We start from the raw sequence: 27158 nt of genomic DNA on the forward strand, positions 1-27158 counted from the left end.
CTGATTATTCTGCAAGTAAAAAAAAAAAAAAAAAAAAATTGCTCCAAAAGGATGACAACTCTACTGATTATATGACTGTGCCATTGCTACCCTGTGCAGCTGATGTAGTCATTAGGGCTACAGAGCTGTGTGGTTGGCCTAGGTTTAGGAGGATGGGTATTGGGGTTATGTCTGATAACTCTTCTCGTCACTCTTAGCTCCACCCCAGGCATTGTCATTGGCATGTCACCCGAGGGTAGAGATGGCATGGTTCTTTTGGGCATTCATTGTCAGTATGGAGTGATGTAGGGCAACCTGAAGGATCCGTTGGGCCTGATTTATTAAAGCCCTCCAAGACTAGAAAGGATACACTTTCATCAATTAAGCTGGGTGATCCAGCAAACCTGGAATGGATCTGGTCCAGGATTCAAAACATTTGCTAACAAATAGCAAATGACTTTGAATAAATCCATTCCAGGTTTGCTGGATCACCCAGCTTCACTGATGAAAGTGTATCCTCTCCAGCCTTGGGGGGCTTTAATAAATCAGGCCCATTCTGTCAGCTCTGGCACGAATAAGACCTCTGTGATAACAACCAAAGCAGGTAATTATTGAAATTGGCTAAGAAAAGCTTGGCCATAGAATAACTTCTCCATTAGGTATCATAAAGTACAAAGCACCAGATCATGGCATATTGTTCTAACCGCTTTTAGCAGAGCTGCAAGATTCCAGAGAATTTATTTTATGTAAAATATGCTGATTTGTATTTATCATGGCCTAATACATCAATATGGGATTAATCTAAAATCAAGATACTGTGTAGCAACGTATATCCAGCCTTACATAATTTCATAAGTAAGCTGCATGTCTGACCTACATCTCAACTCTGAAACACATGGGGAGTTTTGAGCCGTAGATGACAGTATATGATTTGTACAAATAACTGCTTTCATAGAGCAGTTTTAATAAAAGACTGATTTTTAGGTAAGTTAGGATTTTGGCAATTGTTAACGTTGCTGTGCAACAGTAAGAGCAGTTGTGCACCACACAGCAATGCAGCTAAAAGCTGCAACTTCCCTCCTCTCCTTATCCAGAAATGTCGGTAATGACACCTTCTCTTTTATATCCTGTACTGACATCTACACTGACTAACCACTTTACACCCACTGTGTTAAAACATGCTGATGGACAAACATTGTCAAAGTATTGATTCCTATTATAAAATAGGCTGGTATAGGGCTATTAAGGAGAGTCTATAGGTATTGTTACCAAACTTGCTTACGCCTTTAAATGGACTTCCTACTTAACCATACAGAACAAGATGATAAAGCATCGGAAAGTACACTTATGTCACACAAGTATAATTTTCTTTGTATTTATGTTTATTTCTTTATGAAGTTGACATATTCTAGGCAGTTATTCTTTATTTTGCACTCGGCTGGTTTCCAAGTGGTACTATGGGTAAAGCCTATGCTCCGCTTTGAAAGCAGCCTTGGAACACCCTTAATAAATAAAATTTAGGGTAGAGCGAGTCCTGTATTCTCCAGCATTGCTCCGTGAATCCAAGGTGGCATGCAATGAGATTACAGGAAATGGGTTGACAAATTGGGACTGGTAGTGAATCTCTCTTGCTGATTTTGTGAACAAAAACTTAGCCCAGGGCTGTCCTATTTTAGTCCCCAAGAGCTACATACAGGCCAATATTTGTGTAACTAATAACTTTCTAACTTTGTTAACCACTATTGGGTATTAGAGAAACACGAAAAATGTGTGTAGCTGTTGGGTCTTGGAGACTGAGGTTGGATAGTCTTGGCCTAGTCTATTGGTCATGCAAATCTTATTAATAAATGCATGGAATTTGGGCAGCCCCTTTTAGCTGGGTGTACCACACTGCACTTTTCAGTAACCACCCAGCTGTTTTGGGTGGTTACTGAAAAGTTGGGTCACAATACGGGTTCGCCACCTGCCTACAGTTTGATCCCACCCACTCTCGGTAAAATACTGCTGGGGTTAGCAATGGGGAGCATGCATAGTTTTAGAATGAGATTTCCAACAAAATGATAAAGCTCTGATGGTCATTGTGGCCATTACATGTATTTGTGTTTGGCAGAACCCTGACTTAATGGACCTGATTTATTAAAGCTCTCCATGGATACAGAGGATACACTCTCACCAGTGACGCTGGATGATCCAGAAAGCCTGGAATGGATTTATTCAAAGTAATTTGCTATTTGCAAGCAAATGTTCTCAATCCTGGACCAGATCCATTCCTGGTTTACTGGTCACCCAGCGTCACTGATGAAAGTGTATCCTCTCCAGCCTTGGAGAGCTTTAATAAATCAGGCACAATGTGTTTAAGTCTAATTTGTGTTATCGGTGCTAATTTTAGGCAATTGCTAAAACGTTATACAGGCCTTGAATAATCCAAGGGCAGTACATCACCAAAAATCATCTCTGTGTGTGTACTAAGCATCCATGTAAAACATCCATCAGATACATTATAGACCTCACTTCAGAGTGCGTTAACCAACTTCTTAGTAAGTCCTAACCCCGTTCTGTCCTTTCTTGTTATAGGAGCAATGTCAGAAAATAAGAGATCTCCTGGCTAATGGTGCATCAGATGAAGAGAACCTAGAGGCCAAAATTGAAAAGCGCAAGAAGGAGCTGGAGAGGAATCGATCAAGACTACAGACTCTGCAGAGTGTCAGGTAAATACCTTTCCTACATGGGGGCTATGTTTTAAAAATAAATGTACCCCCTGCCTCTAAATTGTAAAGGTAATCATAAACCTACAAAAGACATGTAAAGAAGTTTAAAGGAAACATGGTGGTGTATGTATGATGTATGTATATGTGTGTATGTGTATATGTATATATGTATATATATATATATATATATATATATATATATATATATATATATACCATAGATAATTAATAATATATATATGTGTGTATATATATATATATATATATATATATATATATATATATATATATATATATATACCATAGATAATTAATACCATAGATATGTGTGTATGTATATAAATATATATTTTTTTTTTTTTGTTTGCTTTTGTTTTTCCTGATCTGCTTACTTATCTATGGTCATTGCCTTGGGGAGTATTGAAGCCAGGGCTTAGCATAGTAAGCAGGTCAACAGTGACCGGCTCAAGGTATTTCTCAGGTCTATATAGCATCATCATATCCTTTAGCATTATACAAATCAAGTGTTAAAGTGGAACATTTTTTTTTTTTCAAACATTCTTTTGTTCAGTTTGTAAACAGAAACTGAAAATTGTTTGGCTGATGTGAACACCATATCTATATTTCCTTTTTTATTATGTCCCACTGTTTCTTGGGGCCAAAGGGAAGCGTTGTGCAAGCTCACACAGCTTTTAGCTCTTTGATCTCAATTCCTTTGGGTTTTATGATGTTTCTATCTTTCCAGGCCGGCCTTTATGGATGAGTATGAGAAGCTTGAAGAGGATCTACAAAAGCAGTATGAGATTTACATTGACAAATATCGCAATCTCAGCTTTCTTGAACAGCAGCTGGAGGACCATCATCGGATGGAGCAAGATCGGTTTGAGGTGAGGACCATAAAGTCCTGTCCACAAGTTTTCATTTAGCTGTCATAAAACACATAAACATTACATTCCTATTTTATTCTTTGGCAAGGAAAAAAAAGCAGTCTGACACATGATTATAGAGTCACGTATAGAGTTTTAGGATGTGAGATTACTACATGGAGTGCCGCTATCCTTCTCTGCAGTTACAGGGTGAGGACCAGGCTGTATTAGGATTGGTGGATCCACTTTAGAAAACAATAAGAAGAGAAGAGAACTGTGCACACTAAGAGGCAAATTATAAAGTAGTGAGTTTGCCTTTCCATAAACACTCAGTGGTCAATCAATTGATATCAATTCAAACTAAAGCCTCTGAAAGATTATTTTAAAAAATAACATAACAAGGTTACATTATCAAATTAGGACAGCTATTCACAAATGTTGTTGCACATTAAAATACAATGTATGACTGTATTACCATCTCAGCAAGTCCTAAATCCAGTTATTGTGTGTAGCACAAACCTCATAAAAATCATTCCAATACCTTCCCTGATTAGGCCAAATCATTGGTATCTCCAGTGCTTCCCCTCCCAGACCCGCAGCTCACAATAAGAGGATTTTGGCAACAGAAAGTGTTGGCTATCCAAAAAGCTGGACTAGGACTAGGTATGGTCAGGTGATGATTTACAAGCTACAGGCATGTGAATTAGCAGCGACTAAACATCTTTCCATTTCACATAGTGAAAACAGGCTTGGCCTAAATGAAAGTGACAACTCTGCTCTGAATATAGAAGCAGTGCAGCATTGTTGTCACGAAGGAAGCTGCATTAGGTGGACTTCATCTAATCAATATGTGTTTGTGATTGTGAGTGTTTTTATAAGTAAGTTTTACTTTACCTTTCACTTTATGTATTTATTAACCACCACTTTTCTCTTTACCTGTCACTTAATCTGTAGTCTTGGTTTTATTATTTTATAGCGTTGGATTCCCCTGCTACAGTCATGCCTTCATTTATACTGAGGCAAACAGACGAATATATTCCTCTCACCAATGAAGCAATGAAATATGAAATAATGTTAGATTTATAATAGTTTTTTATGCCTTTAGCGTAAATGTTTGACATGTAAAGGGTACTTGTGTGTATGTCAAGTGGACATTTAGTGCAGCCTAGTAAAGGCCTGTGATGGGCCTGATAATGATAGCGTCTATATACCTCGCTCATTCCCCTTTTTAGGGTCAATGTGAAGGTGACAACTCTGCTCTGAATAGAAGGTGAAAAAAGCTCAAAATCCTTACACACAAATGTGTTGGGAACGCTGCACGTTCTATTCCAAATCAAAACATTTATTTAATGTGTGTTATTCCTTTACAGAAAGTGAAAGAAAAGATAAATGTAGGCTGTTCAAAAAATAGCAGTGTGTGCATTGTTCTTTAAAGCCTTCTTCTTTCGTATTCTTAATGTATAACATATTCATCTTTCCGCTTCATAACACAAATCTTTTTGGTCTGGAACCAAGATGTTGCTCTTTTACTGTTGTGTTTGGGGTAGTTGTCTTGTTAAAACACCCATTTCAAGGAAATTCCCACTTGGGCATAAGGCAATGTGACATCTTCAAGTATTATGATGTTTTCATTATGATCCCTGGTATGTGATATATAGCCCCAACACCATAGTATGGGAAACATCCCTATATCATGATGCTTGCTCCACCATGATTCATCTTCTTCACAATGTGCTGTAGCTTGAATTCAGTCTTTTGGGGTAATCTGACAAACTGTCTGCGGACCCAGGATTATTATTATTAATAATAATAATAATAATAATAACAATAATACAGGTAGTCCCCGGGTTACATACGAGATAGGGACTGTAGGTTTGTTCTTAAGTTAAATTTTTTTTTTAAGTTGTCGGAACAGGTACATTATTTCAATTAATGCAATTAGGACAGATGTTTGTTTCAACATAATTTTAGGCTGTGTGGTGTCAGTTGCTGTTTAAAACCCTCACTGTGAGTTAATCACAAACAAAGCAAAAAAAAAAAAACATTTTACGGAGCCTAGACATTCATTAACTTCTGGAGCAAGCTGTGCTTTGATATGCAAAATTAAACAACTGCAGAATTTGTCTTGGTCATTAAAGAGTTACAAGAAGGTATAGATCAGCTCAGCAAGCAGAAAGCAGGGAAGCCCCGTTCGTATCTCGGAGTCGTCTGTATGTCAAATGTCCTTAACTAGGGGGCTACCTGTAAAAGGTCAGTCAATGTGTTCTTTGGCAAACTGTATCCTCTTCAGCACGTCTTTTTTTTTCCCCCACATTTGGACTTTGCGGGGGCTTTGTGCTGATAACTTGGCATCCTCTAGTAGTAACAGTATATACAGTTAACTTCAGACCGTCTTTGTTCTTCCTGGAGATGATCATTGAGTCTTCTATTCTTCTATCCAGTTGAATGGTAGTTTTCCATCTTTTTCCACGTCTTTCAGGTTTTTAAGGATTACCATGTTTAAGGATTTGAGATAATTTTATCATGGGCTGAGCAGCCTATCATTTTCTGCACTTCTTTAGATGTTTTCCCCTCTCCAATCAACTTTTTAATCAGTATGCTGGTTTTCTGAATAATGTCTGGAACAACCTATTTAACTCCTGTATTATATATGACAAGGGCCAGCGATGCCCAGCTCATATTATTAAGAATTTAGCATAGGAATAGAGTAAATCAGTCGATTGCCAGAGCTCTATAATGAATTTTACTGTGAATTTTCAATTTATGTTTCATCCAAGTGGAAAATTTTCCCTGAAAGTTTTATATATATATATATACACATACATATATTTATAAAGTTTTTTAAGCCGTGTTCTAGAGCAATAAATCTCTGCAGTAAAAGCTGACATCTTCAAACAACCTATGACTTCCATTCTCCGGGGTTGCCAGACTTGCCACACTTCATATATCATATTCAGTCAGTTGATGTAAGTATGAAACTTTCTCATATACTCTGGAAGATTCGGTTCAAAAGGGATTGAGATTCAGGCAGCAGAATTTAAATCCCACTCAGCTTACACTCAAAAGTAGGACTGAAGAGCTCTTGGCATGTATTTATTTCAATGAAGGTAATGTTCAGAGCAGTATGTGGCACTTCAAAATATTAATCCAGTGAATTCAAAGCATCCATATACATGAGTTTGTTTGGCCATTGCTTCCCGCATTGATTCCATAGTATCAACTAACCTATGTACCTAAAATGGCCTTTTCTGGATCTGATTTTTGAAGGATACCTGCATCCACTTATGTGAAAAGGACTACACTAGGGCTTCTTGGCCAGCTTCCCACAGGGGAACTCCTTGGTTCTCCCAGCATCTCTTAACCAACCCTTTGTCCCAAACTAGGGTTCTCACACGTCTGCTGTCTTAGCAATACAGGCTCTGCACAGGCCTCACGCAGCCTTCCACTGTCTTTCTAGTTGCTGTAAGATCTTTCTGCCCCAGTCTGTTGGAGGCTCTACCAAACCATGGTCCCCAACTCAAATGGCAACGTTCGCTAGTGGCCACCTCTATTTCCTATCCTGGCAGAGGGATGAAGTCTTTGGCCCACTCATTCTTTCCTAGACACTTTTTATTATTAAACAGGATTTATATAGCGCCAACATATTACCCAGCGCTGTACATTAAATAGGGATTGCAAATGACAGACTAATACAGACAGTGATACAGGAGGAGAGGACCCTGCCCCGAAGAGCTTACAATTCAGTAGATATATATACTTCAGACCTAGATCCCTTGGAGAGTCGGTAGACGATTGAAAAAGCTCTAACCCGCACCAGTTTTTAAAGTGGAACTAAACACTGCATTACTCACCTCTCCTTGTTCCCTTGCATTGCCATGTTCTTCTTTCTTTGCTTTCCTCCTTGTGATCTTCGACCATCTTTTTTGGCCATAACTTGGACAGAACTTCTGCACATCATTCCACATCTCATCAGATTGTTCCTGTCACGTGCAAAAGAAGCTGGGAATGCGGGCTATCCAGGCCACCAAAGCAGACACTGTGCATGTGCAGCTCAGCGTTATCTCCAGAGACCTGTAGAGAATATTGCAGATAGGACATCAACTGTCCCTTTCTGCAGTAATGACCTGCCTATCGTGCATTCCCATAAATAGAACTTGAATCCACTTTAACATTATAGCTCCAGCTACCTGCTCCTCTCATGAAAAGTCACATTCCATTTTGCAGTACCGTGTTTCAACTCAAGGCAGTGCTGTAGAAATCTAAAGTTATCATTTTCTGTCCCTCAGAAGCGGGTGAACCAATGAGACTGCTTAGAAGCCAGTAGCCATGATTGATAGTTTTTCTTTTCAGTTTTCACAGCACTTATTTCTTCAAAATAACATTTTGTTGATTTTGTACACCATCTTTTCAGCCATGTCCAATGGCTCCTTATGAAATCAGCAGATTACAAAAGCTTGTAAAGGTATTTCCTACCCCATATACATCAATCGCACCTTATTGATTTTATATTTTTGAGAAGATATAGGTCCCTTTTTTCCCTTATATATTCCTGTTTTCTCTGGTCCCCTGCTGATTGGTGCCTTAACAGGCTCATAAAATGCCTGTCTTGTCTCTGTCCCTGAAATGATAGCGTTCAGTGGCTCCTACATCTCTCCGTCCACTTTACAAGTGCTGCAGAGCCTTCGACAGAGATTCACTACTAATAGAAGTGATTATGTCAGCCTAGATCAATGATTGTTTGCCCGTGTATTCATCTGTGCCTGGAAATAGGACTGACGTGTTGATGAAACCAAGAGAGTACATTTTTCCTGTAAAATAAATGCAATAAATAACATTTTTTTTGTAGGTGAAAACATATTCTGATGAATGTGACATTTGTAGAGAGGATAGATTGTCTCAACAAGTTCACAAGGGGTCCAATCAACATCTAAATAAAGGTTTCCATACTCCAGGGCAATGATTAGAAAATCATATGATTTGTTTTTATGAAGCCAAGTATCAAAATAACACTCAAGGCATTTTTCTTGTTTTATACATCTGTAAAACCTCACATCATCCTTTTTTCTGTTTGTATCCCCTATAGGCAATTATGCACTCAAAGTAAAATTCCTTCTTAGGTCTGGTACATCGGGTATCATTTTAATTGCTGACCTTTTGTGAGCAACTTCTGTATTGATCCAGTTAACCTGCTTCTGAGATTTCATTACCTTTTGGTGGTTTGACTATATATTGGTCCAGCACACAAAAGAGCTGCCTGTGTTATAATTACCTTTACTAGGTACCTGGGTTTTATTGTCAGATCTAATGATGGTTCCTTAAGGTTACGTACAAACATCAGATGATTCTCAGCCGATACGAATGGTTGGGTGAGAATTTGAGATGTGTACAGCTGTGGATCCGTCCAGATGGATCAGTGAACTACCGCAATGCAAGCATAAAAAAAAAAAAGGGTTCAGCAGGGTGCCGTTTATTCTCCCTCTCCTATCTCCAGGCGCTGTGTGTACAGTACTTGGAAAATCTCGAAATATTGTTTCAAGCGACAAATATTGAACCTGTTAAATGGCTTTATAATCCTTGACAGACTGATGAGCATCAACAATTGCTTCTCTACACTAATATTGTCTTTCCTTCTTAGCATTGTGTTAACAAATACCTGGATGCTCCAGACCATTAATCTGCCAAATATTCTGCTTTCATAAAGATGGTCACACGTACTGATTATAAATTATTCCAGTGCATTGATCAGCAGCACCTGACTGCTACTTGCGCTCCTAATTCCTATGAAAGTGGTATGGTATACGTTTTTCGCAAATAATCGTTTTTATTGGGAATAGTGGCAAAAAATCAAATCCAAAAAATCACACAAGTTTAAAGAAAGACACGAAAAATTAAAATTTAACAAGACAATATAAAATAACAAATACTTAGTACATAAGGAAATAGGGAAAGGAGCAAGGGGGTCTGTGCCCGAAGCCTGCAGATCCTCCAAAATACCACTGAAAACAGAATACAAAATAAGTACTAAAGCCAGCAAGCTCTTAGAGGGCCATGGACCCCCAGAGAGTAGGATGACTATAAACAATATAGGGGTCCCACATCTCCAAAAAATGGTCGTGGGTGTCAGTCAAAATGCTGGTCAGGTCCTTATTAACCATAAATACATCCAGTCTAGACTTCACTGAAGGCCACTTTCTCAGTCCTCCATAGCCTGGCTATTGCTTGTATTTTTCACACACTTCTGCATTTTGACTTCATCTTTGTTCATTAAATACTGGCAGAGTGTATTGTGTCACATGTTGGTCATTGAGGTTGTATTTACCCAACATTTAGATTTGCTAAAGATCAGATTATTTTTGTTATCTCCTGATATTCATAACCTTAGAGTTAAACAAGGGTGTACTTTCTATTCCAAAGACTGTACACAATAGGGCCAAACGTTTGTAAGTATGAGCTTGTTGGGCACCAAATTACAAAAGCAGTGGGCACCTACCAAACCCCATCTTATTCCCACTGCCTTGAAGTTATCATAGCCTCCATTTTTCTGGAAAGGTTTTTCACAACATATAATTTAACATAATAGCAAATAACATTTTAGGTATCAGATGCTAATGTTGATGAAAAAACCTGCATTCCAATTAGGTAATCACAAAGGGTTGTGGTTCTGTGCAGCATAGTTAGGTCCTCTGCACTAGTCTCATGCTGGGACAGTAATAAGCCTTCACCAAACTGGTACCACAAAGTTAGCAGCACTCTATTGTCCAAAAGCAATACATGTACCCTTCACTGGAAACACCTTAATGCAATAATATAGTTATGGTATATATATATTATAATTAAGTTAAGGGTTGTCTATATACTTCTGATCATATAGAGATTATTGGCTGTTGCTGTGAAAGTTTAAATAACGTTATACCACCTGAGCTTTTCTGTAAAGCAATACATTCTGCTTCTTCCCCCATATATGTGTATAAATAATCTGTAGAATATCCCTTCAATATTTTATACATACACAATAAATGCTTGCTTTGCAGTAATTTGTATACTGCACATTTTGTATCCCAAACATTAAACTTTTTCTGGAATATTTGTCTCCTATGCAGTGTATGGTAAAATCCTCTGTTCATTGTAGTCTCACTCCTCCAGTATATTATTTTTCTGTGGGTGCAGGGGTCTTGGATTGGGTTTGCAGAGGTAACTATAAGAATGGCCAAATCCCACTAGGAAGAAATAAAATAGCACACACTTTCCTAAATAATCCTCCTCGTATTTCTACTTTAGTAATACCACTATATGAGATCAACACCAAAAATGGTTGCCAATTCATTGGTACGCCATATAGGTTATAAAATTGTTGCATATGTCATATTACTGGTTCATTGTTACATTGCTGGCACTGGTATCTGTGGAGTTCATAGCTCAGATATTGGTACAGAGCGTAATCGGACCACACTTTGATGTTGTTAACTATTTTTGATAGGTAGGTTGAATAGAGATACAGTGTACAAAGTTTCCATCCAAGTGAGTCCCATCCAGGCCTTACCAAGTCTGTTAGTTGGACTGCTTGTGCTGCTAGCAGGCATGATAATCATAAATATCTTTGTAGATTATAAATAGTTATCGCAGGAAGCAGTAGGACCCTGAGGTCTGTGTTTATCCTGCTAGAGGCTGGCAGCAGATGAGGCCGGGCATGTTTCGTGCATGTAATGCTCTCTATCCTGGGCAGATGTTAAGTGCTGATCATCTTCTCCAGATGGATAAACCTGTCTCATCCAATACACAGCCAGTCCACTGAGCACTTATCCATCCAATAGCCTACACATCTGCTCCTCCTGGACCTGTCCACATGAGTCTCCTTACACCCGAGTGTCACCAGCCCAGGAGGCCTCAGCATTAACATATGTCATGCATGCACAAGGTACTGTAACTAACCATCCAATATATGGATATACAGCAAGCAAGACCTAAGGATATTTTATATTCTTCATACTTTACCTTTAACATATCCTTTACATCCAAACACTGAAAGCACAGAGATCAGGTATTATCAGTGTTCGTTCATCCAGAGATTGCTGCTTAGTATATTCTATATTATTGGTGGGACTTAATACCACAAGGTATATTAATAATAAAGTATTCCTGGTAGATGTCTGATGGTTATACCTGCTCTGTCTTGTAGGAGGCTGAGAACACGCTGAGGCTGATGCAGAATAAGCTGAGAGAAGAGGAGAACAGACTGCACAAGACAGCAAGTAAGTATATGTATATGAGGGGGGCATACCGCTCCATGCTGTCCTATTCTAGGGGCCTCATTTTAAAATCATTGGTATAGCTGCACCATGGCCATACCAGTGCTACGAACAAAAAACAATCTGCACATTAAAGAAGCAGAGCGATGTGCTTTACAAATGTTCTCCGGTCACATAACCGGTTCTCCTCCAATCATAGAGCACCCTCTGCTTTATCATGCTGTGAGAACCCTGTAGGGTTTTGCAGGCTAGGCAATGCGACCTGATTTTTATGATGAGCTGCATTGTGAGCAGTACAGTGACATATAACAGAAATCAGGTTTTACTTAAAACATTAGCCCCTAAAAGGGACAGAAAAACAACTGTAAGTCTAGTGGAAGAGGAAGGATAATGGTGAGAGAAAAAATGTTATTTTTAAAGCTACATGCACATGCTAGATGATTTTTGCCTGAGATGAAAGGTGGTGATTTCCTCGGGTGTAAGCCTAGCTTGTGTACAGCAGTCTCCCCATATAATTTATCAATCTGCCCTGATCGATTGATGAATGACATTTACAGGGAGATAAACCTGATCACTAAAATTTCATATAATAAATGTGCAGCTTGATTCAATTATGATTATTCTGATTGGAGGAGACCAGTCACATTTTCGGCAGGTCATGTTCTGAAGCAAGCAGAGCTCAATGCGCTTTGTAAAACACAAGCGCTACTTTAGAAATGTCATTTATTTATTCTGTACATTTACTATAGAAATGTTTTGACACCATGCTCCACCACACTGCCCATTAATTCAGTGTCTTGCAGTGTGGACTTGTTATAATAAAACCTATTCACTCAAAAGCTAGGAACAAAGCATTTCCTTAGAGCATGCAGAAACAATATGGATCATGATTAATATAAACTAGAATAAGAAAATCATATTTCATGTTTTCATGCCTCACTGAAGGCTGTTGGATACATCTTCTTTATATAAGCATCATAGAGAAATGAGATATGAAGGAAAGTAAACAGATCAGAATAAAGCATTAGAAAAAGGGGGACAAAGCATTCAGTCATCCTGGAGGTCGTCTTCATCAGGAACAACGTCTATAATAGATGAGACCCGAATAAAAGATCATTGTAGTAACCAAGGAGATCCAGGACTCAATAGAGAATCAAAGACAAAAAATCCGGTGTATGATCTCAGTAGATTGGAAGATATATAAATGGCAATACATTCAACTCAGGTTTGCATGGCAACATCCTGAAGATACTTTAATGTGAATGTACTTTTCAGCATACTTTGCTCTTGCACACTTGGAAAATGTATATATTAGCCATCTCGTCTATTCAGCAGGCGGGTTCACAGCAGGCTATGTTTGTCCTTAATAACATAAGTACATCACGACGTTGGTCAGGTAAATGAAATTCCAGGCAAAATAGGTAAAACTCTATTTGAAAATGTACATGTGAACTGCTGCACCTGGAAGCAGATGGGTATTAACAAAATCCTATGGGCCCAATTTAATATACTTAAGCTACATTATATACATATTTATTACACAGCTACATTATATATTATATTTATTATACAGCTACATGGACTTTACTGCTGGCTTAAAGCTTCCTTTTATTTTATATTTAAAGGCACATTTTTATAAAGCAGTGTGCTTCAAAGTGTAAAATACTTTACTTGGTTTGGAACTCTGGTCATGTAAGCTTGTCAGATGAGTGTCCTGTCTTTTAAATCCAGCGTCATGCAAAGAACACACTGTGCCTGCAGGCTGCACCACACAGCTCGCATTTTATGAATGATTTGCCAAGTGCAAACACAGTGTAGAGTCACATTACCAGTGCCAGCGGAGGTGCTAGGGATATTGGCTGCCTTGTTCTCTGGCATCTCTGTGCCCTAATATTTCCCTGACATGCTATATAGCTGGATAGTGACACCCCTCTTTGTTTCTGCTGACCTCCACCCATTGCAGAATGCAGCAGTAACATTGGAGGTCAGTAGGAACAATGAAGAGGTAATGGGGGGGGGGGATTCCAGAAGCATAACTTTCCAAGCAGACCTGCAGTTTTGATTGGAGTGGTGTTCAGCAGCACAGAGCGCAGGAATCGTCTGGATATATTCTCTTCTTTTTCAGGTATGACTTTAGTATAAGGTATGACTTTAGAGATAAGGTCACTTTTGAGTTGAGTTTTTTTTTTTTTTCAATATATTTGTTGGAGGGGATTTACGTATCACAATGCATAGAGGCCAGGTTCATGCCTGAGAGGCAGAATGAAGACTCCCAACATTTGAGTTCAGCTATTTATGTCTATGTGAAAGCAGCTGACATTACCCGCTATAATTATGTTGACATTTCTTTACCTTTCTGACACCTCGCATATATTTTTTTTTCACCCAATCAGACAGCAATGAAGACTCGGACAGTGAGATCCAGGAGGATGAAGGCTCTGATGATATGGAGGATGATGACAGAAGACTGGGGAAGATGCAGATAGGAAGGGGGATGCTCTCTCAAGGTATGTACATTGTGAACATGTCACACAGCAGCACTGTAATTGGGGAAAATGTGCTGGATTATTATAAAACTGCCATTGCCCAGGGGCAGCCGACATCTCTATCTGATCTGCTGTGACATTGTGTGCCTCGTTATGTAAAGGTATGTTATACTTGGCATCGGCTCTCACTGATATTCTAATAACTATACTTAAAATGGAATTTCCTGGGAAAATACAAAAAGAAGCGTTTTATTGCAGAAGAGATATCATTTTGTCTCTTTTTACCTACCTATCGGTGATCTTTTTACACAAGGACACTGAGCTGTATATGTTCAGTGCACAATTTTGGATATGCAAAGAGAAATATACTCCCGCAGACAATTCAGGCATTCAAAGATCCCGAATCTGAATGAAGATCCCCGTGAGGCAGCTTGCAGATGTTACATAGCTGGCAGATAAGAGTAAAGTTTCTTTTTTTGGGGATTCCCAATTTCAGTATGAATCTGGAAAGCGCTTTTTGTGATGATGACACTAATGCCAAACCACATCTGTTCTAAATAGTTAATATTCAATATATATATATTTGCAAACCGTCTTTAAGCCCTGAATGTCATTTATTTTGGTTACACGCTGCCCTTTGATTCTTACAGAGCAAACGTGAAAACTCGAGTTGCAACAAAAATTGAAATGTATAGGGAAAGAAGGAAAAACAGAACAATTATAAAAAATATTCCTTGTTGTCATGCCTCTCTCAATGTTGTTACTTTTCTTTTTAACCATCATCAATGTGAGTTTAAGCTATTAGGGGAAGTAAACGGATGAGAATGAAAAGTAGGAAAACAGGGGAGAGGCTTCCAGTCATCTGACTTGTTTGTCAGGGACAATGTTCATAATAGATGAGAAGATGAAAAGATTGTAATTCTCAAGGTCATTCAGGACTTGAACGAAATACAAGCATTGGTCTGATCTCAGAAAGATTGGAAAATTGAAAAAAAGTTTTTGTATTTTCATAAAAGCTTTTATGAATGGCAAACCTTTTAGCTTTGGTTTGTATGGCAGCACACTCTGAAGTTACATTGATGTAGACAGAGTTAGGAGCACACATAACTCTGACTGACTATATCCCCTGGAATGTAGATTCTGGGGGAGGAAATACATTGTGACAGCCTTTATTCTGCTGGGGCTGCTGACATCACATTCTAGATGGCGGTCTCAGGCATCAGTTTTAGGGCTTATTGGATGTCTACATGATAAAAGATTTTTAATTACCATAATGTACCTAAATTATGTTACGTACACATCTTATCTCATGGTAATATTGCTTTTTAATGAATGGCATGGCGAAAAGTTCTCATTAACCAAACTACTTGTTTATTTCTAGGTAGGGGAGCACGCATTGTGGGAACAATGCATGGAGGAGACAGTGATGAGGTATGTGTCATTATACAAGACAATACAAACTCTCAGACAGCTGTAGCCCATAAGCCATTTACAAAATAAGAGACAATTTACCTTGAAATTGAAATTATTACCTTGCTAACAAATCCTTCATTTTGTGTGTTTAATGTGTATTAGATCTACTGGTGTGACCCATCGCCATCTAGTGGCTGATCAGGTTACTACATGATTATAGGGCCTAGAAGAAGAAGATATGATTGCTAGTGTAAATACCTTTCACATATGGTTAGAAATCACTGTGCAGTCCTATTGGTTTATTGCTTAAGTCATTTGACAGCCTCATACAGAGCTCTATTCAGCTATACTGCTTTTGTTAAATTTCCATTACATTTTGTATTTGTAACCATTTGTAGTTCTCATGGCTGAAAAATATATGTAATGATGATTTTAGGGTATTGAGCCTATTCTTCTAAATAAGTAAGACCTTCAGATGTCAGTACACTTTAAAGGTGGAGTATAGATGGCAGAATACCCTGCGTACATATTAACATTTTCTCAACTCTGATATTTTGCTTCCCTGCTAGGGATGTATTTACACATACTTTGTGCTCTTTGCCTTCTTCCTGACACCTTATCTATAATATAAAATGATAAAGTTCTCACTTACAATGACTGTGATAGGTGTGCAGATTTAGTTCCGGAAGATATAAGCAACCAATACAAAAGGTAAAGGTGTTTTAACACCTCAGCATCTACCAAACGCCAAAAAAACTGTTTGGATTGGATTGACCCAAAAGGGCTGAATTTTAAGTTGATATGGAAGACTGAATGCAATAGGTATGAGTGGATTACTAAATGTATTATTTAAATGTAAGCAGTACCAGAATTAGATTTCGTAAAGGTTTTAGTCAATGTACATCAGTACTCTGATTGGAGAGGTAGGGGCGAGCCTGTGAGCCAATCAAGTCTGCTGCTTGCAGATGTGCAGACAAATTAAAAAGGCTTAAAGAAGAGAACAGTACAGTTACCCTATGAACAAATCTTAATGCCTGACTTTTGTATTGAGCAGTTCAAAAGTTAAGAAGTACCATGCATGCACCCCTATCAGGGTCAAATGAGGCTCACAGGCGGTCCCAGTGGTAATGTAAGGACAGGTCACTCTCTGGGATATATTCACTCCATTACAGGTAGTATAACAGCCTGATTAACATCACCAATTCATCACTTTCATTTTTCTCTTTTATTATTACAAAAGTCTTTTGACATTTGAATTCCTAATAGAAATTCTCTCAGATTTTGGAGCTATGAGGTGAGCATTTATATTTTAAAAAATGATACAAAATCCCATTTATGCTCTGCTTCTGTTCTTAGGCTGCTATGAGTTGCACAGTGCTAGTGACAGTCCAGTCCGGATTATTCTTAGTATGGTGTTGTCTGTACAATGGGTGCAGTGATGTCTCCTCCAAAAAAGAAGTTTGAAAACTATGGGCAGAGCCAGGGGGCAAAGCACCCGGGCAGCTCATTGAAAAGAGAAAGAAAATGTATTTAAACATAATAGGGAAAATGGGACTTGCATAGTAAATAAATTACAGGCAGCACATGTAAGAAAGGTAAACATGGGCTTTATATATATAATAGCTTTCTCTCAAAAGTTGGTTTTGCCGTGTTTTGCTTTTTTTCCGTGCTGTCAGTATGTGGAGCCAGGAGCCAGTCCTGCCATGATACAAAACCCTGAGGCTGCCAGCGCCAACAAGCAGGTTGGTATGGGCTCCCCTATGAGCTCCCCTAAATATCTCCTCTCACAATCCCTTAGCAAACCATAAAGGTGCCCGCAGAAAGATGGGTATACAGTCTAGATTACCCCTAGATTTGTTGGCCTTCAGCTCTGATTTGCGTCTCCTCTGATTAATTGGATGTTTTCTGCCCTCTCCTTATTACAAATAGTCCAAATTCCTCGTCTTGTGTACCCATAGCCACCTTCCACATTCCCAACCTGGCACCTCTTAGAACATAGTAGTGGTTGTAGCTGGAGGTCAGTTCTTGCATTATGGGAGATTTCCCTGCTTTGTGTCCCCTGCTGTAACATTGATGATGTGTTCTCACAGGATGGCCTGGATGACAGCGAGATGGATGTGGATGATGAAGATGATGACGACGATGATGATGAAGAGGAGGAAGACGATGATGAAGAGGAGGAGCTCATGAGAACAGGTGGACCTAGAAGAGAACTGGTCCGTCCCAGCAGGAGAACGCGACAGACTGAGTCATTGGTGGAAAGTGACAACGATTTCTAGAGATGGCCGTCCCTGGAGCAGTGCCCAATGGTGTGTGTGTATATCTCCTCATGTATTAAGAAATGTGTTCAGATATCTTCTGATATGTTACGTGTGTAGTTGTCAGGAGTGCCAGCCTTTGAATTTACAGAGCTATTGCTGCCACACATAGAGAATGGTGCCAGGTTGGGGGGAGGTTGCACAGTAACTGCAGTGTCTTGTTGCAGCCTCCATTCTGAAGTTTACTGCAGTGATGTCCACCTGCTCATATAATGATGAAAGTTGGTGACATTCAGCTATCAGCATCCTTCTGGGAAAAATTGTCCAAAAACACAAATCAAGCCTTGGTCACCGAACGCCTATTGTTAGATTGTAATCCATATTTTAAGTAAAACTTTATTGTATTATAAATCCTGACTTTAGGTATGTTACAAAGCTTTCTGTGTACCGTGGGTATCTCCTCTGCACTGCAAGGGTTAAATGCTGATTTCTGTCCAGGGCAGCATTAAAATAACGTTGTCCCCTCACTACCCCAGCAGCCAGCGCTCATTTCTTTCTGTCACTCTGGGCTGTGGGAAGGCTTCCGGCGCCTTTACTTACAAAGCAGAATGTTGGTCCTGCATTTGAGTGATGCCATCAGGCCTGTGACCACCAGACAGGAGCGCCTTAGGGAAGTGGCTTTAGAAAATAATCCCAAGGGGGTCGGGGACAAGGACAGTAAATTATATTTTCCTGGTACCCTAGAGGAAAAGAAACCTATGCAGTGAAGGCAGAGCTCCACCACCAGAGTAGTTTTGCCTTTTACCTACAGCTGGTCTTTAAACTTTTTAAAGTAAGTCCTGCTTCAACAATGTCAGTTCAGCCCCTTCATGTTGCTGGAATTGAACTTGTGTGATCATTTGGATCAACAGGAGAACCAACTAGCATTGTACGCACAGCACTGTTCTATGGAGGGGTGAGGGAGCAGCACCCTATTTCTAAATTAATGTTCATCAGTCCAGCACAGTGGATTAATGAATGATGTCAGGGGACCGCTGTACATGTCAGATTTTCCTTGAGACAAGCACAACCGTTAATCTCGGGTGCCAGTCAACTGAAATGTGTTTACACTTGAGAAGTGATAACCAGGCCAACACAATGGCTGACTCTGCTGATCTCATGTAGACCGGCACACTTTAATTCTTCCGTCCACCATAATTATATATTCCTATTGGATATTCTGTGTCACAGGCAGCAAAGCTCTCTTGTACAAAAGCCAGAGTTGTGAGTACATCAGAAGGGGGGCTGAGGGTTTCTGTTCTGACCTCTCTGGGCAATCACTGCTGGAATCTGCTTGCTGGGGACCATTTTCCCATCCAGGATTTATATATGAGGACCAAAGTGTTCTGTACCCTTTCATCTAAATCCTCCTTTATTTGTTATTGTTTTCTTATTATTTTGCATACAATAAATATTATTTGTTAATTTGTGATCTTTTCACTTGCACATTTCAAACAAAACTGTAATAAAAGTGACTTTAAAGTTCATATAAAGCCAACAATGAACTTCTTCTATTTATCAAATGTTAGCTAATAACAGATAGTTCAGATACTTTACATCGATGTAAATTCCAGCAAGTTAACACAGACCTTTCAGATTTCAACTTTATCCGTGATTGTAGTACAAAAGGAAACAATTAACATTTTTGGTCTTTAATTTTTACAGCTTTTTGAATATTTACAAGTTCATAGATTACTTTGTTTCCATTTTTTGACATTAAAATGTTCAACTTCTCCAAAATTTGTTTTTTGGTCGAGAGAAGATACTAATATGTCAGGATTTTTTTTCTGCCAACACATTGGGGTAGATTTCGTCAGACTTGCTGTCCCTGAGTCACCTTGACAAAGACTACGGGGTCGTTATGATATAAAGAAAAAAAAACATTGCCAGAAGTTGTAATCCTTCCTCACTGTAAGAAAAACATGTAGACTAGAAATGAAGGTAAATCTCTCCCATAGGGTGGGGTCATTCTTTTCAGAGGCCATTAATTGAGGGAATTTTTATGACCACAAGCATTTTGTGTTTTCTAATCCCTGCACAACTAAAATCCATTGTACTCGTACAGCTATTGACACATTATTGTAAAAGTACAACTATTTGGAGTCAATACTTCTTTATGGTCTGTGGCACCAGACTGGCAGCACTAGAATTGAACATTGTGACACATTTTTACTCCCCAGTCAGCTGGAATGCCCCAGAAACAAACTTCTGCCATATTGTGGGGAAATGTTGGATTTTGTGAGTATTGCACTTAAGGAATTGAGAAGCAAATTTTTTAATACCGCCGGCTGTGTTTAATTAATATCAGTTCATATCTTGTCACCGCTCTTGATTGTTCCACAGTGCCTACCCTTGTCCTGTTCAAGCACTGTGCTGTCCTCTGGCCCTTCATACGATCACCGTGCATTGCGGAGCGTCATTCTTCAGTGTTTCCACTATCACCTTGGCACCAGATGGCCCGATGTTGTTTCCCTGCAAACTAAATAGAAAAACTCACATTACAGTGTTACCTTTAAGTATTACAAAATGTGGAGGTAAATATGATAAAAGATCGGTATAAGTAAGAGACAGTGAAATTCTCAGGGAGACGAAAAAAAGCAAAACTGCAGAGGTCACAGGAAGATCCAGGCATGGCAGGCTCCTCCTCCCCAACAAATCTATGGATGGGCCCCCGTACCCCTACCTTCCTGTGATCTCTGCAGTAACAAACCTATTTGATTATTTTCTGTAACCATCAACCCCAGGCATCCTATTACCTTTGCTTTGCTCTCTCCTGCTCTGATGCCCTCTTCTTTCTCTCCTCTGGTTAGTGGGGTACAAACTCCTCTCTGCCTGGCCGCCAGCTGCTCAGTGCCAGGTCAGAACCAGACATGGCCACAATATCCTTACCTGTTCCCAGCTGCTTAATCCATCTCACTTGCTGCTGGATTATCATCTCACCTTGATACACACACTGATGTAATGTAATGATCTTCCTTAAAAATCCTGAGGTACCCCCCCCCCAACAAAAAAAAAAACATGGCACAGAGACCTAAAACTCTGGGGTTGTTATGCAGCAGCACAATGCACAGATTTCTCCTCTTTGACACAAAGGACTACGGTAAGGCTGACCCCTCGGCTGCCATAAGTGGTAAAACTTCAATCCTGTCTCTTGTACAAATAATAACTGCTATAGAACCGAGTCAAGACTACCCTAACCGGCCACATGAAAGGATGGATACCTCACTCCTCAGACAATTCCTATAATGAGAGAGGGTCACATGAAGAGGATAAGTGATTGGGAGGACACGGTGCACCCTTGTAATGGGGACATGAGAGCTCCTCAGAACAGTCTAACTACAATAATAAATTGGAAGAGCTGGAGAACTTCCTAGGGCAGAACAATATACCATTGCTGGGATTCCCTGAGGGAGCAGAAGATAAAAATCAAGCAGCTTTCTTAGAAATGTGGCTTTAGTGAAAATAGAGGTAGATGGTTTTTCCCATCTTGCTGCCATAGCATGAGCTCATAGGATCCCTCTAACAGCGCCACCCCCAGGGCTTCCCCTACAGTTGCACTCATATTACACTACTGGGACTGGAGCAAAGTGAGAATTGTAAGGTTAGTTTTTGAAGGTGATTTCAATGTGTTTCCCTCATTTTTACCAGGTAAAGGGGATATTGGGCCTAGATAAGGTTATCAGTAGGTGTTCTGCTGTAGATTTGCAGCTCTTTATTTGAGATCTATTCCTGGACTGTCCTGAAAGGAATAGGTGAGCCAGGCACGTCTCCCTTTTCCAGGACAGAGATTGAGAATACCTCTGGAGCACCTGGCCATTGATAAAAGTAATATATGTCTTTGATACCAGTAAAGTTGTAGCCTGAGGCCAGGTGAATGAGGTGGACAGGCTGTGTGTGGCCCTGAGCTGAGGTCTGTGGGACCAATAGAGAGAGCCAGAGAGGAAATCATGTTTTTTTTTCTCTCATGCTGTTATGACTCTGATGATGAATAAAGGTGGGCAAAGCTCCCTGAAATTGAACTGGAGCCTGAAATACCTCTTTGCAGTGTGTATTTTAAGCTATTCTCCCACATTTAGTGCGCGGATGCAGGCAGGATTCTTAAAGAGCCAGCGCACATAAGAGGTACTTTAAACCAGTGCACCTTATAATGACAATGATTGTAAAAGTGTCTTTGTCTGCTGGTGGCGGCTAAGGACATTCCCTACCTGTAGTCACCTTCCATATGACAGGTCCTGTGAAATGGAGCAGAGGATACAATACTAGAGGATTGCGACTCACTATGCAGTCCAGTATGAAATGTACATACCTGAGAGAGACTAGAGAAGGGTTTCCCGAGATGGCATTTGCCAGGCAGATAGCACCATCCAGGCCTATGGAGTTTTCCTGCAGGCTGAAACAAGACAAGCGGTCACCTCGACAACTCAAAAGGACACACACAATCTTTTTAAAGATTTGTAGCTATACATACAGAAGAGATTAGCTTCTTCTCATCCAATATGTGTTTCCATTACACAGTCAGCTATATCTGCTCATTACATATACAGGCTCTGCTTTTTAATGTGCAAGGTTCTTAAAATAAAAAATATAAGTTAGCCAATTCACTGAAAACAGTGTCCTATCTGCTTTTGGTATCCTTTATGGCTGTATATTGTCTCGGCAGCTGTTAAATAGGAACTAAAGCAATTTCACTGATCCACTGAGGACTTCATCTAATGGATAATCCACCAATCTCTATATTTATTATTCAGGGCCTATTTATTTCACTCAGGTCCCCCATTGCTGTCTAGTAAATGCATGTTAGAGTAGCCCATTGGTTGCCCAATGTATCACAACCATTAAAAAATCAAACATGCAATGTAGAAAGCATAAGCAGAACACAACATATTGGTCTGGTACAGAAATGAATGTGTTTATATACAGAATGGATCATCTCCCCCACCCTCTTCATCCGGCAGTTGGTACTTACTTGAGGATCTGCAAAGAGCAGTTCACTTTGAGTGCTCCTGCCAAGGCTTTGGCTCCTACAAGGCCGATGTGATTCCCTCTCAGACTGTTAGCAGATAGATATAAAATTGAGTGTTAATTGTTTACATACAAGATCCTGCATACCTATGGAAAAATCACTGAGTATAGCATGATGGGTCAAAACATTTTCCAATAATGTAGTCATGGTCCTGAAGATACTTAAATGCCATAAGTTGTGAAAAATGCAAAGCAGAAGGTATGCAGTGAGGATTGAGACCTAAAATAGGTGTAAGTAATAAATTTACTTACATCTAAGCAGGCTTGTCATTCATCGGCCATACCAGTGTAAGAGATATGAGAAATGTGGTTCTGTCTGTCTCCAGACTGGGTAAGGCATGGAGCCTTGAGCTTCCATTGGGAAGCCCTTCTCAACATTTTTAACACAGGGGTGCCATTGGAATAACTTTCAGGTCTCAGGCACCCCCAAACATTTGTGGAAGAGGGGTTCCCATATTGGGATTCCCTACAGGATCAGATTGGATGTGATGACCATGATGAGATGTTGAAGAGAAATTATTTGTATTTTTTTATATGGTTTCATTGTAAAACTTTATCCAATCTTATGAAAATCACCTAAACATACTCACTCGAGAATGGTAAGACCCTTATTGACCAGCAAAGTCTCTGCCAGAGCCTGCGCCCCAGAGGGTCCAATGGTGGTTCCCTGCAGGCTGCAATATTTTTGACAGTCAGTATAACATTCCAGGGCTGCATATTATGCTTTGCTAACACTTATCAGTGACTAATGACTTACTAGAGTGCAGCAAGAGTGGAGTTCTCCTGCAGAGCCTTGCACAGCGCAGACACCCCTTCATCTCCGATGGCATTTTCCTGCAGACTAATTAGAGAATTAATGAAGTATAGAAATGTTCTGTCACCTTGCAGTGCAATATAATGTAACATAAAAATAATAGATTTAGCACCTATTCACACATATGGCCTGCAGGAACTCATGTTACCACAATTTATAGTACCATGCATGCCACGTGAGCAAGATTTCTTCCTGTTCAGGATACCAGACAGTAAGCGTGGAACTCTCCCCAACAAGTATTGTCCCACAGAGAGAGAACATGCAGACAGAGATCTGCAGATTCCATGCAGCTAAAAGCCATGGTCAGAAGTAAACCAGGACAGACACCAGTGCCAACATACCAACCACCCCGCTGCCTGAAGGATAATAAGAGCCTGCTTTACATTTTACAATGGGAAATTGGCTGCATAGGATCATGTACACTTACTCCAAACATCGCAGACATTTATTAACACGAAGAGCATCAGCAAGAGACCTCGCTGACCCCACTCTCAGGAAATTCCATTGAAGACTGAAAGAAACACAGATGATAAGGTGTTAATATGGTAAGTCTTATATGGACTATTCAGAAACAGGATTTTCTACATCACCAGAAAAACCCATGCTGGTGTGAAAAGCCAATTAATATACTGGTATGTTTCTGGAATGAGGTAAGCATATAATCAATAATATACAGACATTTGGTAACCATGCAAAACAGGAATAGAGAATAAGAGAATAAACAAAGAATTAACAAAATCGTGATCCAAGTATAGGATCTCCATTGTTTTGTATTGCCGCATGTTCACTTACAAGCACTGTGTATTTTCTAGCTGCAGTGCCACATGGAGACACTGGGTACTAAAATCTCCATAGACAGCACCTAGAAAAGACAGATCATACCTAGACTGCCCCTGGTGTAACGAGGTGTTTGGCCATTTCCTGTCCAGAATTGACTGCACAATATTGCTCTGGCCCAGCTTCATGATTGCAACACAGAACCACTTCTCTGTACTGTGTGTCAGCACAACTGCTCGTTGTCTGTAGGGTGTGCTTATGGCAGTCAGACAACACAGGAGCACAAACGGGAGGAAATGACCCAAGGACATTAAAATGGACCTGAAGTCAATAAATAATGCTGTGTTATTATGTATCTGCAATGTTTTCTTGTAAATATATATATATGGAGTTTGCTTACCTCCCTATGCATTGTGCAAGATGGCAGTGCAGTATATGGCGCTGCTCATTTAGTAATTTATTACAAAATATATATATATATATATATATAAAACATAATGCCAATTCATAGTAGGTTGAGGCCTGCTCGATGCAGAATGAATACTTTCTAAGAAATCGTCTTGGATGACAAAACAGCCAGGTGAGCTGCACAAAATCTATACAAATGTTAACTGTGCAAGTTTGCTTTGTCAAAAATATTTTTATTATTTATTTTTATGATAATGGAAATGGAATATAGTGGCTGCCTTTTTGTGTGAAAATGGAAAAAAAAGGTTTATTTACTCCCAAAACTATTCCAATCATGGATTTAGTTATATTGATGAACGTACTGTAAGGTGTCCAGGCTACGGTTCTCCCTCAGTGCTCCAGACATGGCCTCCACTCCCTCGTCATGCAGAAGGTTGGCTGTCAGGCTGTTGGGACAAACCGAACAGAGATTGTACTTTATGAGCTCACATACAGAAATGTATAACTGAAGCAGCAATAAATACAGATTTGGAGTGAGTGGACAGAGGATAGCTACTTACTCCAAATGTGTCAGGGTGGTGTTTGTCCGGAGGGCCTTCGCCAGAGCCCGAGCTCCTTCAATGCTGATGGAATTCTCACGCAAGCTGAGAAAAATAGATTAAATGAGATAAATTAATTTGATATCTGGAACAAAAACAATGGAAATCCCTGCTTAGGATCACCTCTAAGGTCTATTTATGTCCTAATAATGTGGGCACCAGAGCAATGATGGCGGGACAGTCTGGCCAATCACCAGGGCCAGGACAGAGAGAATGCAAGTTTATAGAAGGTGATGAATGGGCCCTATACATCACACCTATACAGATGTTAGTTTTGCTCAGAGTAGAGATAGGTTAACCTTTGCCAGGTTATGTGCTGCCAGGGAGATTCTGTAGAGGTGACACTAACTGTAGCATTCTGCTAGATGAATCCTGCCACTCTACACAATGGCCTCTGGTCAGTTAGGGGTTTCTAAGTACAAAAAAGGAAGCCTCCGACTTATAAAGGAATTGTGATCACTATAATAGCTTCTAAAAGATTTACAGGGATTTCAGACTCACTTTAGGTGTTTCAGGCTCTGATTCTGGCTAAGTCCAATGGTCAGGGATTTCAAGCCTTGATTGCTGATGGAATTACTCTTCAGACTACAACAATAAGACTTCAGTTATTACATAGCACAGATTAGTGGAAGCATTTCTTAGAATAGATTTGTCGACATCTGTGAAAAAGATTTCTACCAAGCATTTTTTCCCTGTCCCTTATGTATGAGGTTATTGTATTAAATGATCATAATCAGAAAATTCTTTCTTAACACATAGGCCAAAGTGTCCAGCAAAAGTAACGAGACAATGCAGATGCCACCACTACATGTATTACCCGCATACAGATATCAGAATAAAATATTTTTTACAGCAGTGAGCCTTTGAATAAAAACTGCTGATATAAATGATATGTGAACCATTGACAAATATTGTTTTAATGTCTGTGGTTGCTAACTTGTCTCAAGTTAAATGCATTATCTGTATTTATGAATTAGAATGCTCTGTTTATAAAATAGCTTCTTAGTACTTCTGTTTTGTTACAGCTTTGAGGTTCCATTAACCAGCAAAGGAAGTGCTTGCAGTTGCACCAGAAAGGAGAATACAAGCAGGCAGATTCTATTCGGCTGTACAATCGCATAGCAGTGAATCTGTCGCTTTGCTTGTAAAATGGGTCTAAAAACTCCTGTTAACAATCTTGATTGCAAATTGCACATTAATTACAGGCATTCCCCAGGTTACATACGAGATAGGAACTGTAGGTTTGGTATTAAGTTGAATTTGTATGTAATTCGAAACAGGTACAATATTTTAATAAATGTAATTAGGACAGATGTTTGTCTCAACATATTATTAGGCAGTGTGGTGTCAGTTACTGTATTAAATCCTCACTGTGAGTGAATCACAAACAACTTTATGGAGCCTAGACATTCATTAACTTCTGGAGCAAGCTGTTCAGGCAAAAGGAAACAGCAGCAGAGTTTGTCTTGGTTCTAAAAGAGTTACAGGAGGTTGAAGAAAGAGCTCAGTCCTTAAGATCACCCACAACCTCCGCTGTGTTTAG

The 27158-nt window shown here is 39.5% G+C and overlaps 2 protein-coding genes across 3 annotated transcripts in view; one reads left to right on the top strand and one right to left on the bottom strand.

The window, feature by feature from the left end:
- CLUAP1 (clusterin associated protein 1) overlaps window positions 1-19420 on the top strand; it is a 49789-nt gene extending 30369 nt beyond the window's left edge. Inside the window, exons 7-13 of one of the 2 annotated variants that reach the window (XM_072417603.1) lie at window positions 2554-2687; window positions 3433-3574; window positions 11730-11802; window positions 14193-14306; window positions 15667-15716; window positions 17375-17440; window positions 17789-19420. In XM_072417603.1, the coding sequence (XP_072273704.1) occupies window positions 2554-2687; window positions 3433-3574; window positions 11730-11802; window positions 14193-14306; window positions 15667-15716; window positions 17375-17440; window positions 17789-17977 (768 nt within the window). In that variant the 3' untranslated portion in view covers window positions 17978-19420. The remainder of the gene's footprint in view (window positions 1-2553; window positions 2688-3432; window positions 3575-11729; window positions 11803-14192; window positions 14307-15666; window positions 15717-17374; window positions 17441-17788) is intronic. The other variant, XM_072417604.1, reaches the window with a different exon arrangement.
- Window positions 19421-19585: 165 nt separating this feature from the next.
- NLRC3 (NLR family CARD domain containing 3) overlaps window positions 19586-27158 on the bottom strand; it is a gene marked incomplete at its 5' end in the record, with an annotated part of 14109 nt that continues 6536 nt past the window's right edge. The window contains 9 exon segments of the mRNA XM_072417602.1: window positions 19586-20474; window positions 22302-22385; window positions 22962-23045; window positions 23608-23691; window positions 23775-23858; window positions 24259-24342; window positions 25379-25462; window positions 25577-25660; window positions 26117-26200. Coding sequence (XP_072273703.1) covers window positions 20384-20474; window positions 22302-22385; window positions 22962-23045; window positions 23608-23691; window positions 23775-23858; window positions 24259-24342; window positions 25379-25462; window positions 25577-25660; window positions 26117-26200 — 763 coding nt within the window.

This window comes from Pyxicephalus adspersus, chromosome 7 (genome assembly GCF_032062135.1).
Source record: "Pyxicephalus adspersus chromosome 7, UCB_Pads_2.0, whole genome shotgun sequence".
In the NCBI taxonomy this organism is placed as follows: domain Eukaryota; kingdom Metazoa; phylum Chordata; class Amphibia; order Anura; family Pyxicephalidae; genus Pyxicephalus; species Pyxicephalus adspersus.